The sequence below is a fragment of the Verticillium dahliae genome, genomic scaffold (assembly GCF_000150675.1).
Source record: "Verticillium dahliae VdLs.17 supercont1.7 genomic scaffold, whole genome shotgun sequence".
Lineage (NCBI taxonomy): Eukaryota > Fungi > Ascomycota > Sordariomycetes > Glomerellales > Plectosphaerellaceae > Verticillium > Verticillium dahliae.
In genome coordinates this window covers 1,120,565-1,133,160 of record NW_009276917.1, presented here as the reverse complement: position 1 = coordinate 1,133,160, position 12,596 = coordinate 1,120,565, and the positions used below count along the sequence as shown (strand labels likewise).

The 12,596-nt window shown below is 56.5% G+C and overlaps 3 protein-coding genes across 3 annotated transcripts in view; 2 read left to right on the top strand and 1 right to left on the bottom strand.

The window, feature by feature from the left end:
* VDAG_04446 (YoaJ) overlaps positions 1–651 on the top strand; it is a gene marked incomplete at both ends in the record, with an annotated part of 1,238 nt that extends 587 nt beyond the window's left edge. Inside the window, 2 exons of the mRNA XM_009650893.1 lie at positions 89–161; positions 241–651. Coding sequence (XP_009649188.1) covers positions 89–161; positions 241–651 — 484 coding nt within the window. The remainder of the gene's footprint in view (positions 1–88; positions 162–240) is intronic.
* A 2,305-nt stretch (positions 652–2,956) lies between these two features.
* On the top strand, positions 2,957–7,551 carry VDAG_04445 (tricalbin-1; the record flags this gene model as incomplete). Its single annotated transcript, XM_009650892.1, has 3 exons — positions 2,957–3,148; positions 3,248–6,211; positions 6,271–7,551. The coding sequence occupies 3 exons, from the start codon at positions 2,957–2,959 to the stop codon at positions 7,549–7,551; spliced, it is 4,437 nt and encodes a 1,478-aa protein (XP_009649187.1).
* Positions 7,552–8,634: 1,083 nt separating this feature from the next.
* Positions 8,635–10,615, bottom strand: VDAG_04444 (phenylacetone monooxygenase; the record flags this gene model as incomplete). The annotated part of the gene is made up of 4 exons (XM_009650891.1): positions 8,635–9,092; positions 9,147–9,776; positions 9,829–9,986; positions 10,038–10,615. 4 exons carry the CDS (start codon positions 10,613–10,615, stop codon positions 8,635–8,637), a joined length of 1,824 nt encoding a protein of 607 aa, XP_009649186.1.
* Positions 10,616–12,596: the final 1,981 nt, after the last annotated feature.

Genomic DNA, 12,596 nt, shown 5'->3' with positions numbered 1-12,596 from the left:
ACGGCAGTAACCCCTCCGGCGGCACTTGCTCGTTCACTGGCTAAAACATCCCATCTGGCTTGTTCGGCACCCGCCTTCTCTGGTCAAGTCTGGGACAGTGCCGCAACTGCGGTGGCTGCGTCAAGGTCACTGGACCCAACGGGGACTCCATCACGGCCATGGTGAGTTTTCTTGGCTTCCCCCTCTTTGTTCCTCATTGCTCTCAACAAGAAAGGACGGCGCTGCTGACACGAGCAACAGATTGTCGACCAGTGCCCCGAGTGCAACGAGGGACACCTCGACCTATTCCAGAACGCGTTTGAGAAGATCGGTACCCTGTCAGAGGGCATCATCTCGACCTCATACGAGTTTGTGGACTGCGGTATCTCGTCGCCTATTGTTCTGAAGAACAAGTCTGGCACGTCGCCTTTCTGGTTCTCGATGCAGGTCGTCAACGCTACTGAGCGCGTAGCCAAGCTGGAGGTCAGCACCGACGGCGGCAGCACCTGGCAGTCGACGCAGAGGAAGGACTACAACTTCTTCGAGCAGCCCAGCGGATTCGGAACACCGTCTGTCGACGTGCGGGTCACGAGTGTGTCGGGCAAGGTCGTCGTCGTGAGGAATGTGCCGGTCGCTTCCGATGAACATGCGACGGCCTCGTCCAACTTTTAGGAGAAACAGTTGGTGTATTAGCTTTGAGCTCCCATGGGGGAGTATGACGGATCTTCATTTCTTGTCAGGGCACGCCCTTGCGGCCCTCATGTTTCATTGCCAGGGGGTTTGTGGAGGTATCTTGAGAAGTCGCGTTTGCGCCCAGTTGGTTGACCAGCTTCAGAGTGGCCTCGCGATTTGATCAACAGAATCATGAGTTAGCCAGGTGCAATTGCCAATGCTGCATTCAGCCTGTATTCTCGTGGCAAATGCTTGCCTCGTCCGTGACAATGGTGATTGTTTGATCGACATGTCTGTCATAAGCGTGGGCTCCATGGTGCCTATTCGCTTTGTTTGGGCTGCAAAACCGGGAGGGAAGTGGCGGGCAGCGACGCGTTGTGAGACTCGTGCGACACGGGCGTCAATGAGCTGCTATTCGGCCAAACCTCGTCGAGACAGAATCTGTGCAGTAAGCAGAAAGTTCATGGATATGGTAGGGAGAATTGGTGGCTGTGCATCGTGCCAGTGACAGATACGTGCGTGTCTTGTCTCGGTCCAGTTCTGACGAGGAGCGAATGCATGAAAAAGTTTGCATCCACGTCCTGCCGTCGACATCATCGCAGAGGCCGACGTGGCGGACGGCATGCCAGCGATTCTGGATGTCCGGGCATGATGTTGGAATTCACGGAATGATGTGCAGGTTTCGGGCCCAGATCGACAAAGTGCTGCCAAGTTTCGTCGTCAGCGGAAACCCCACAGGCCACAGGGTGACATTGATGGAAGGCGAATCCAGGGCAGATGCCATTGGGGGCACCGAGGGCAGTGAGCAGACAAGGGGCCGAAGAAGCAGAGTCAAGGTTCGGCCGCTGTCGTGGCTGGCCCGATCGGTTCTCGAACAGGGGACGATGCGCTGCAAGGATGGGCCACAGGCGACATGTGATTCGATGGTCCTCGGGCGGAGGGGAAAAGGACAATACGGAGGGAGCCGACTGATCACAGTGGTACGTGAACTCAATGCCGAGAGAGGTTGTACGGATTGCCGGATTAATTGTGTGTCGAGACAGACGGCTGGAGAGGGCCAGAAATGAGGTGGGAAATTGCATGGTGTACCCATTTCCTACTCACCAAGAAAGCCTAGGTAATAAGGTAGGTAGGTACCTAGGTAGGTAGGTAGGTAGGTAGGCAAGGCAGGTACAGCTAAAGCTTCGAGGGCACCTGAAGCTTCTTGAGTGACAGGACCAGCTGAGGCAGTAGATGCTGAGTCGACGGAGGATGCGTGACTTCAGTGACCTCAATGACTACACTGACTGGCTGGGTACAGGTAGGTACCCACCACCGACCAGACACTGCCCGTCGTAGCGGGCCCGGCCACCCCATGTTCGGTGGCAGCGTTAGCGCGAGAGATGCCTTGGAGCCAGGGTCTCTCCCCGCTAGGTACCTACGTTGCGCTAACCGCAAAACTGCCAAGTGGACAGGACGGAAAGACGACCGGCCATTCCTTGCCTGTCGAGCTGAACCCATTACGTCGTTATCCGTCCTCTCGTGCCAAGACAGCAGCCCCCCAGCGAGGAAGCAGTGGGAGCTCCAGACAGCTTTGCAACCTGCAATCTGCACAGCTCAGCTCCAACTTTGGGAACTTGGAACCTGTCCGGTGGAAGCTGGAAACCACGCAATCCATCGCCAGCCAGGCCCCAACCCTTCACTTTCACCCTAACCTTACGTGTGGCACCACGCAACCCTCCTTTTTGCTTCTTGCCTTCATCTGGCCTTGCTGCCCCCCTCCCTTCTTGCCCTACCTACCTACCTTGACCAGAACTGAGCCTCTCTTTCCCTTAGCTGTTTGTTCCTTTCCCCTCCTACTCCTCTCCTTCCTGAGCTGTTCCAGGTTCCCAAGACACGAACGGGGCACCAAGCAAGCATCCTTCCCCCCTTGTGGGCTGCTCTGTAGAGCTACTAGCTATCTCACCACCACCTCCACCACCACACTAGCAGACGCCTTCCCTTCCAACTAGGCTCACCCACTATCGCCAACCTGACCCAGCCGATCCGCCCGTCCAGCCACCGCCAATCGACCGACCCTCGTCGATCGCCATTTCTGCTGGGAAACTTTCTACACCACCATCCCTTCTCTTCTCGTCCTGCCATCGCGACCGCGCTCCTTCCCTTCTTCCCTTGCCCCGCGACCTCTCTGCCCCGCCAGCAGTCTGTACTTCATCAATTGACCCGTCTCCTCCGAGCCTGACCCCTCGACAACCCGCGCCGCATGCGCCGTCACGCGCCAGCAAGTTAGACACCTTGTCAATTGACTCGCCAGATCCCTACCATCATGTCCACGGCCGCCGAGAAGAACGAGCTCAAGGTCCAGGGTGCCGTCGAGGCCGCCCAGGACCCCGAAAGCACCATCAGCGCCGATGACGCGCAAAAGAAGATTCTCGAGGAGTCGAAAAAGGCCGGCGTCACTGCCTTCACTTTCGACCCGGATGCGAGCCCTGAGGAGAAGCGCCGCCAGGCGCGAGAGGTATGTTGTCCTTGACGACCCCCCCGAGTCGTGCTTGGCCTCGTCCGTGGCCCAGGCGCTACGATGAAATCGGGCTCTGAGCTGACCGTCCTCCGCCAGGCCGTCCCCGAGGGCTTCCACAGCAAACGACCCCACGGCGTATCCGTCGTCACCGATGTAGCTGGTGAAGACAGCGGGCCGACTGCTGATCTCCCACCCCCCAGCAAAGAAGGCATCATCGAAGTCACCAAAGATGCCGACGGCAACGTCATCGAGGACGGCGCAGGCCCTGGTGGTGATACCGAGAAGCCATACGAGCGCACAGGATGGGCGCCCCAGTTCGGTTGGCCCAACGACAATGCTCAAGATGCCGAGAGTCTCCTGGACCACTCGACCTGGCTCGAAGGCAAGGTCCCCGACAAATTCTACGGAGATTGGTACCACAATGCCGCCATCATCGTCTTCGCCTGCATCTCCTCTTGGCTCGTTGCAGTTCTCGGAGGAGGTCTCGGCTGGGTCTTCATGATCATGGCAGCGTGTTCGACCTACTACCGCACTTCGCTTCGTCGCGTTCGTCGCAACTTCCGCGACGACATCAACCGCGAGATGCAGCTGAAGAAACTCGACAACGACCACGAGTCGCTTGAATGGATCAACTCGTTCCTCCTCAAGTTCTGGCCCATTTACCAGCCGGTTCTTGCGCAGACCATCATCAACTCGGTCGATCAGGTCCTGAGCTCGGCGACCCCCGCATTCCTCGACAGCCTGAAGCTCAAGACGTTTACACTCGGCTCCAAGCCGCCTCGCATGGAGCACGTCAAGACGTACCCCAAGGCCGAAGATGACATTGTCATGATGGACTGGAAATTCAGCTTCACACCCAACGATACTGCCGACATGACCTCGAAGCAGATCAAGAGCAAGATCAACCCCAAAGTCGTTCTCGAAATCCGAGTCGGCAAGGCCATGATCAGCAAAGGTCTCGATGTTATTGTCGAGGACATGGCCTTCTCGGGCATCATGCGACTGAAGATCAAGCTGCAGATCCCCTTCCCCCACGTGGAGAAGGTCGAGATGTGCTTCCTCGAGAGGCCCACCATCGACTACGTCTGCAAGCCTCTTGGCGGTGAGACGTTCGGCTTCGATATCAACTTCATTCCCGGCTTGGAGACCTTCATCCTGGAGCAGATTCACGGAAACTTGGCACCGATGATGTACGCACCCAACGTCTTCCCCATTGAGGTTGCGAAGATGCTTGCCGGCACGCCTGTTGACCAAGCGATCGGTGTTTTGGCTGTTACGCTGCACGGTGCTCAAGGACTGAAGAACTCTGATCGCTTCGCCGGCGACATCGATCCGTATGCCGTTCTCAGCCTCAACAGGAGGCAAGAGCTGGCGCGTACAAAGCACATCAGTGACACCTCGAACCCTCGCTGGAACGAAACTCACTACATTATCATCACATCCTTCACCGACTCTCTGGACATTCAGGTTTTCGATTACAACGATTTCAGAAAGCACAAGGAGCTTGGTGTAGCATCGTTCCCTCTGGACCAAGTGGAGGAGCTCAATGTGCACGAGAACGAGCGACTCGACATCTTTGCTGACGGCAAGAACCGTGGCCAGGTCTCCATTGACGTTCGCTTCTTCCCGGTTTTGGAATCGACCAAGCTGGAGGATGGCTCTGAGGAGCCTCCCCCAGAATCGAACACTGGTATCCTGCGATTCACCGTCGAGCAGGCCAAGGACCTCGATGGCACCAAGAGCCTGGTTGGTCTCCTGAACCCCTATGCCACCCTCCACCTGAACGGCCGCGACGTGCACAACACCAAGAAACTCAAGCGAACGAACAATCCGATTTGGGACAACGGGTCCAAGGAGATGCTTATTACCGACAAGAAGCACGCGAAGCTCGGCGTTACTATCAAGGACGACCGCGACATCACTGGCGATCAGGTTATTGGCAAATATCAGATCAAGCTCGAGGACATTCTGGAGTGCAAGGAGAAGGGCCAGGAGTGGTTCCACCTGGCTGGAGCCTCGACAGGCCGTGTCAAGATGATGGCACAGTGGAAGCCTGTCGCTATTTCTGGCGTGCTCTCTGGTACAGGCGGCTATGTGACTCCTATCGGCGTCATGCGTTTCTACTTTAGGGGCGCCCGCGACCTGCGTAACTTTGAGACTCTTGGCAAGTCTGACCCTTACGTCCGTGTCCTGTTGTCAGGCATTGAAAAGGCCCGTACCGTCACTCACAGGAACACGCTCGATCCTGACTGGGACGAGGTTCTCTACGTGCCGGTGCACTCTAACCGAGAGAAACTGACCATGGAGGTCATGGACTCGGAGAAGATGGGCAAGGACCGTAGTCTGGGCCAGATTGAGGTTGCGGCAGGCGATTACATCTTCCAAGACGAGCACGGTGAATACCTTGTTCATGACCAGAAGACGATCAAGGAGGCTGGGCTTAAACTCCATGGCAAGGGCATTGCGAAGGGTGTCCTCATCTACAACGTCTCCTTCTATCCCACCCTCAACGTTGCCGACCCCGAGGAAGAGGAGGAAGAGGCAAAGGAGACGAAGCCAGAGACCGAAGCCGGCGAAACGGAGCCCCTTGCGCGGTCTGCAACTGCTGGCAAGTTCAGCTCCACATTGGACAACAAGTCGCAGAAGGCGTCGGAAGGAGACGACAGCTCAGCCCTTGTTCCGTTGACGCCTACCTCTACAAGAAAGTCAAAGGAGTCAAAAGGACCGCCAAAAATTCATCTGTCTCCTGAGCAGCTGCTCAAATATGAGACTGGCCTGCTCATCTTCAAGCTGATGGAAGCCGAGATGCCAGAGAGCAACACTCATCTGGAGGTGTGGGTTGATGACATGGCGTTCCCCTCGTACATTTCGTCCGCTGCCAAGCACAAGAAGCACAAGTTTGACGAGATTGGTGACTGCTTCATCCGCGAGATCGATTTTTCACGTCTGACTCTCAAAGTCCGCGAGAAGGGCCAGGCCGTCGAAGGAAACGAGAAGGACAAGGAGAGCACCATTGCCAAGTTGCAAGGCAACACTCTGGACACTCTGAAGCAGTGCCTGGTGAGTTTTTGCCCCCAGAATGCTGCCGTTGTGGTTCGTCCATTACTAACATGCTGCAGAACAACCCGACCATGCTGAAGCTGAATGACAAGGATGGCCGTCCCAGCAACGTCAAGGTCAGCCTGAAGTACATCCCGGTCAAGATGAAGCTTGATCCTAGCGAGAGTATCAACAACATGGGTACCCTGCGCGTTGACGTTCTTGACGCCGAAGATCTTCCATCGGCCGACCGCAACGGCAAAAGTGACCCATACTGCAAGTTCGAGCTCAACGGAGAGGAGGTATACAAGACGAAGGTGCAGAAGAAGACTCTGCACCCTGTATGGAACGAATTCTTCGAGGTCCCCGTGCCGTCGCGTACAGGCGCCGACTTCAAAGTCGTCATCTGGGACTACGACTTTGCTGACAAGCCGGATCTCCTCGGCTCTGCTGATATCAATCTTGAGCACATCGATCCTTTCAAGCCGAGCGAGACAAGACTCCTCCTGGATGGCAAGTCAGGCGTCGTGCGCCTGAGGTTGCTTTTCCGCCCCGCGTACGTCGCACGCACTCGGCAGGGCACATCCACTTTCTCTGGAACCTTTGCTGTGCCTGGACGCATCGTCACCGGCGTTGCTGGGGCACCCGTCAAAGCAGCCGGAGCTGTCGGGTCCGGTGTGGGGGGCTTGGTGCGCAACGTCTTCTCAAGAAGCAAGAAGGACGACGAAGACAGGAACACGGCCACAGCCTACGACACTCCGACCATTACAGAGAACGGGAACGGCTTGAAGCGTTCTGGCCCCGTCCCTGATGGCAATGAGTCCCCGATCAGCACTCCTCCTGGTACTGCCAATGGCGCTACTCTCGGACATAGCAGAAACAGAAGCTCTGGTGCGGCATCTATTTATAGCACAAACGGAGCGTCGCCCGGGTCTGGCACGGCTGTGTTCAGCATCGTCTCCACGTCCGGTTACCCTCCCGCGTCGGAGGTCTACGTCGTCATCCACCAGCTCACGCCGAAGCATAAGACGGTCGGTAAGACGGAGAAGCACAAGGAGCCGAGCGGCGAAATTCAGTTCAATGAGTCTTTCAAGTGGACCTGCACGCCCGACACCCAGTTCAAGATCGAGGTCAAGGGCGACAGGACGTTCCGAAGCGACGACGACCTTGGCGACGTGCCCTATGTCGTCGACGACTCTGGCAGCGGTGCCGAGAGGGTCCTCAAGGCCGGCGGCGGCACCGTCACTGTCAAGAGCACATTTACCCCGACGCCGCAGGAGCCGGACAGCCCGCGATCGACCATGCGGAGGAGCTTCCTGAGCAAGAGGGAGAGCAGGAGCCGTGAGGGTACCCCCGCGTAAGATGAAAGCGAGTTTTATCAAATGGATGGTTTATTTTCTTTTCTTTTTGCTGCTCTTAAGGTCCCCCCTCGAGTCCCCTCGGGCTTCCAGGGTTCGATCATCCTCGCGAGTAATTCCCATGTTGTCTCTTCACTTCTCGACACGGATACCTTTTTTTTATAACCCCCGTTGGCGCTGCAGACCAGATGTCAATTGATGATCTCTCCTTTTTTTTTCTGACTAGTCTTTATTCCACCTCGTTGTGTCTTCAATGACATGTGAACCTTGAGCTTGTGTTTTGCCACTGGGTGGGCTGGATTTACTTTGCGAGAAAGAAAATGGGATGGGGAAGAAGGCTGATCAGGGTGATGATTCGGAGGTCCACTGGCCAGGATGGGAACAGGCGCGAAGTCTGGCCGGGCTTGAATCATGGAGAGAATTCAATCAAAATATCTTTTTCATATTTCGTGCCGTTGCAGTACCGTGATCCAGTTCATCCACGGTCGAGAATATATACATACACCCCTATACGAGGCTATCCATGTGCGCACCGTTATGTGCGAGGAAGCCACGTCATCATGTGTTTCTCAAGTGGTGCACGTTGGACTCGAGGCCATACACGGCATGGACAGCGCATTCATCCCTTTAGTGCCCAAATTTGGCCTCAGTATATACATTGATCACCGCCTGCTTAGAGAGCTTTTAGGTGGATCTCAGTAGGTACAAGCTCTGTAGATAGTTGAGAGCGCGAATGCGCACATAGTATACAGGTACCGCACAGGCATCTAGTTGTGCCGCCTACTATATCCTTTAATTCAATTGGTGACATGTATTTTCTGCCACTCGGCTGTCGACGAAGTACTGAGGCCAAATTTGGGCGCCAAAGGGGTAGACCGTAACTTCATTAAGCGCGACAGCAGCGGCAGCTTACACTCGCATGCCGCCTGGCGCTGATACTTCTAAACAAAGTGGACCGACCGAAGAAGCAACGCCAGCGAATCCACCCAAAAGCACATGGCATCCTCCCGCCCCCCTCACAGCGCCATTGTTCTGCGCTGCAGTCTTTCCAGTTCTCCGCCACGATGTCTGTCACACCATCTTGCATCAATTCCCAGACGCAGCAGCAGAAGCTGCGGCGGCGGCCGCCGCCGCCTTCAAGAGGGCCGCCTCCTGCATCGTAAAGCCGTTGCCCAGATACGCGAACCTGTTGGCCTTGGCCGCGCTGCCCTCGTTTTCGTACGCGAATTCCCAGTCCTCTCCCCTGAACCGCGCAAGCATGGAGAGGAAGTGCATGCGGCTTCCGGGGTGCAGACCCACGACTGGTGCGGCCGTACCAGCCTCGTCCTGCTTGTACCAGCTGCGGCAGCTGCCAGAGAAGGCGGTACGGGGCATGAACGCCGCCACGTGAGCAGCAAAGTCGTCGACAGCAGCCTGAGAGGGTGCCAGGGAGCGAATGTTCTCCGACTGCGCCTTGTTGATAAGGTTTGCGATGTACGTTGCAATGTGTTCCGACAGGGTGAAAACGTCACCGTGGGCAATTGGGGCATACGGTCCGAGGAATTCTGTATCGGGTGTCAGCAGGGTCGAAATCAGACATCAAGAGTGGTTTAACTGACTGAAGTAATTAGGCAGACCAGCAACAGCAAGAGACATGTATGACTTGGGCGTCTCCGCGGTCCAGATATCTTGCAAGTTGCCGTGCCTGCCGACCAAGGAGAAAGGGGGTCTGAACGAAGAGTCGAAGCCTGTGGCGCATACGATTGCATCCACTTCAATCAGCTCGCCCGTCTCCAGCTCGATACCCTGAGGAACGAATCGCTTAATCGGGATCGTGACCAGCGAGACCTTTGGGTCATGGAATGACTCGAGGTAGCCTGGAGCAGGAGTCATACGGCGACATCCCAGGGGAAAGTCTGGAATCAGCTGCTGGCACAGCTTCTCGTTTCCCCTAAGCATGGCAGTCATGAATTCGCGGACCTTGCCTGCAGCCCATTGCTGCTGGGGGCTGTCTTTCTTCAAAGCAATGGCGAACTTGATGTTCGAGTCCATCTCGAGAGCCTGGGTGAATTGCTCCAGAAAGGCGGGATCAGACTTGAACCGTTCGATCTGGGCGGGAGTAAAGTTATCCTGCTCATCAAGCTCAATCTGGTTGATGATGGGCGCGGCGCGACCCATCTTCATAGTAGCTATCCTAGGGGGGAGAATGGCAGTGGGAGAACGGATGAGGTGGTGGAGCTTCTTGACATCTGGTTCCGTTAGCAGATGCCGCGCCAAGACTGTTTGGCCATAGTCACTCACGAGGCATGATCGCTGGCAGAACCTGGACGCCGGACGCGCCATTGCCGATGACGGCAACAGTCTTGTCCTTGAAGTCGAAGTTTTCGGGCCATGCTGCTGTGTGAACAAGAGTGCCCTTGAAGTCTTTGACACCCGGTACGCTGGGCCACTTCCACTTGCTGGCCGTATTGTTAGTTGCATTCTCCACAGGTGTACGACCGCCAACCTACTTCAGAATGCCGGAGGCATCGATGAGGAAGTTGGCGTAATCGGAGAAGGTGTCCCCCGTCGTTAAGTTCTGAACTTGCAGCTCCCAGACAGCCTTCGGTTCGGACCAGGCGGCTCCCAGGATCTTGTGCGACGTCCTGATCGCCGTACGCATGCCCTCATCGTCGCACAGCTTGCATAGATAGGCCTCAATCTCGCCGGCCGACGCGAAGAAACTGGACCATTCGGGGTTCTTCCTCCAGGAGAACTGATAATTATGAGACGGCACGTCACACTTGCAGCCCGGGTAGCGGTTCTCGAACCAGGTGCCCCCGATGTCCGCGTTCTTCTCGTACACGACATTGTCGAAGGAGGAGGGCGGCAGGGTGTTGCGCAGGGTCCGGATCATGTTGAGGCCGCTGGCTCCGGCGCCGACGGTTACGATGCGGAGATGCTTGGGCGCTCCGAAGGGTGCCTCCCGGACGTTGTACGAAACATGGCCGCTGCGGATGGGTGCGGATCCGGGGGCAGAACCGGCGCCGTGGCTGTTCCCGGTGAGGTCGGTGTGACGGGAGAGGTTGGGAACAGTTTGACGTGTCATGATCGGGGTTGAAGAAGTTGGTCAGTGATGAAGAGGCTGTGGCCCCGAAAAGGAAAGAGAGGTCGAGACGAGGCGGACGATCGTAGAGCGAGGCTCAGCGGAAGGTCGTAAGACGGCAACGGAAGTAGCTGTCCGTCGTTGCTGCCCGAATCCGAGGCGGCACGTTTTCGAAGACACGAAGGAGGGAGGAGCAACTATGTACGAGGAAGGAACAGCGATTCGATATGGGCCAAGGTCGATGAAGTGAAGGTGCTTGAGACAGGTTAGCGGCAGGGACGGTGGACGAGACTTATTATAGCCGTGACGAAGGTTGGGGCCCTTGCCAAGCAACAGGCAGTCGGCCATTCATTCAGTCCATCCAGAACCAAGACGGCCGCTGGACTACTCCCGCTCCTCCCGGCATCCATACATTTGGGGCAAATGGCTAGGACAAGGATTGGATGGTGTGGAGAGTCGCACACTTCTCTCTCCGACGCTTACGGTTCAAAAAAGACTTCTTTTCTTCGGCCGAGGCACCCTGAAGCTAACATGGCTAGTATCAAAGATCCGAATGAGACAAGCGATATGCGAGCATGACGGCGGCGTCATGGAACCCCCCCCTCCCCGGTTCGGTGTCCACTCGAACAGCCGCATCAAACTCGTAAAGAGCACACGAGAGCTCAAAGCCTTGCGTTGCGTCGTTCGGTGGCGAGGCGAACCGCGCCCGCACGGTTCAGCAGGCCAAATTCCTGAGCTACAGGTGCAAGCAAACAAGCGCGCGAGCGAGCAGTGTCGGTCAAGCTACCTCTCACGGCGTTGGAGAGGAGCAGGAATGGATGGGGTCCGCTCCCTTGGCTCAAGCGTCGCAGTACCATGTACTGGTCGACAAGGGCGTGCAGCTTGACAGGTCGCATTTGGCTCGTCTTGGAGAGCTTGCAAGTGGCCGAATGCGAGAAGGCGGCAGAGAGGCAGATTGATGGACAGGCTTGACAAACGAGCAAAAGATGGAGACGTTGTTGAATCGTGTGGGATGCGACCCCACAGCGAACACCATTGTTGGCTGATATACGACGCCCCGGGGTGCAGGAAGAGGGGGCTTCACGCTTCTCGCATGGTGTGTACCTCATGTATGACCGCCGTCGAAGCTGGTGCGTGCTTTGCGCTGTGTGCTGCCTGTCGCATCAAGCGCATGTACCTCGACACGCCGCAGGAAGACGGTAGTCCACTGGTCACTGCAGATTGGTACCTCATTTGGACCAGCCTGGCCATGACCAACCGTATTGCTGGGATGACGATCCGGACCCGATAGAAGAGAAGGAGATTCGACTTGTTAAGAATTGGCGGCAATGCCACGAGGCTAGCTCTTAGTTCCGTTATACTCTGGCCTCAACGACCGCGCGACGCAAGGAGTCGGGAGAAGCTGTCGTTGATCCTGAGTTGCGAGCCTCGGGCGGGCTATGGGGCATGGTGGTCGTAAAGCACCCAACCACAATGAAGGAACTTCGGGCGAGCTAACGTCGACAAGCTTTGCCATGGACCAGGCCAATTGTCGGGAGAGCTCTGGGCAAGGAACTGAGAGCAAAGCCTGCGTGCCTTGCGTCTCCTCCGAAAAGAGCATCCTGGCACAGGGATCAACGGTGGATTCGACAATGTTCCTAGGTACAGCTTTGTCGCAGACAACCGACGTGCAGTCTAAATCATCTGGGTATCACGCACCCGCCGTGGCGCTGGACCGGTCTCTTCGCCAGCGGCAGGGCCACCAACCCGGATCCGAATCCCCGGTACAGGTCATGGTAATAGCGATCATTAATGCCGTTGTTGGCCATTGGCGCCAGCCACCGAGAGCCCATGTAATGTACTTTTGCTCATGTACGCCGCAGTGAACAACAGTATGGCGCCCATCCTTCGCCAATCGACATGCCGGAACGCCAAGCCAGACCTGAAGCCTGCCGTCTGATCCAGAGGAAGACGGAGCTGGAGGGATGGCGTTCGAAGGGCTGAA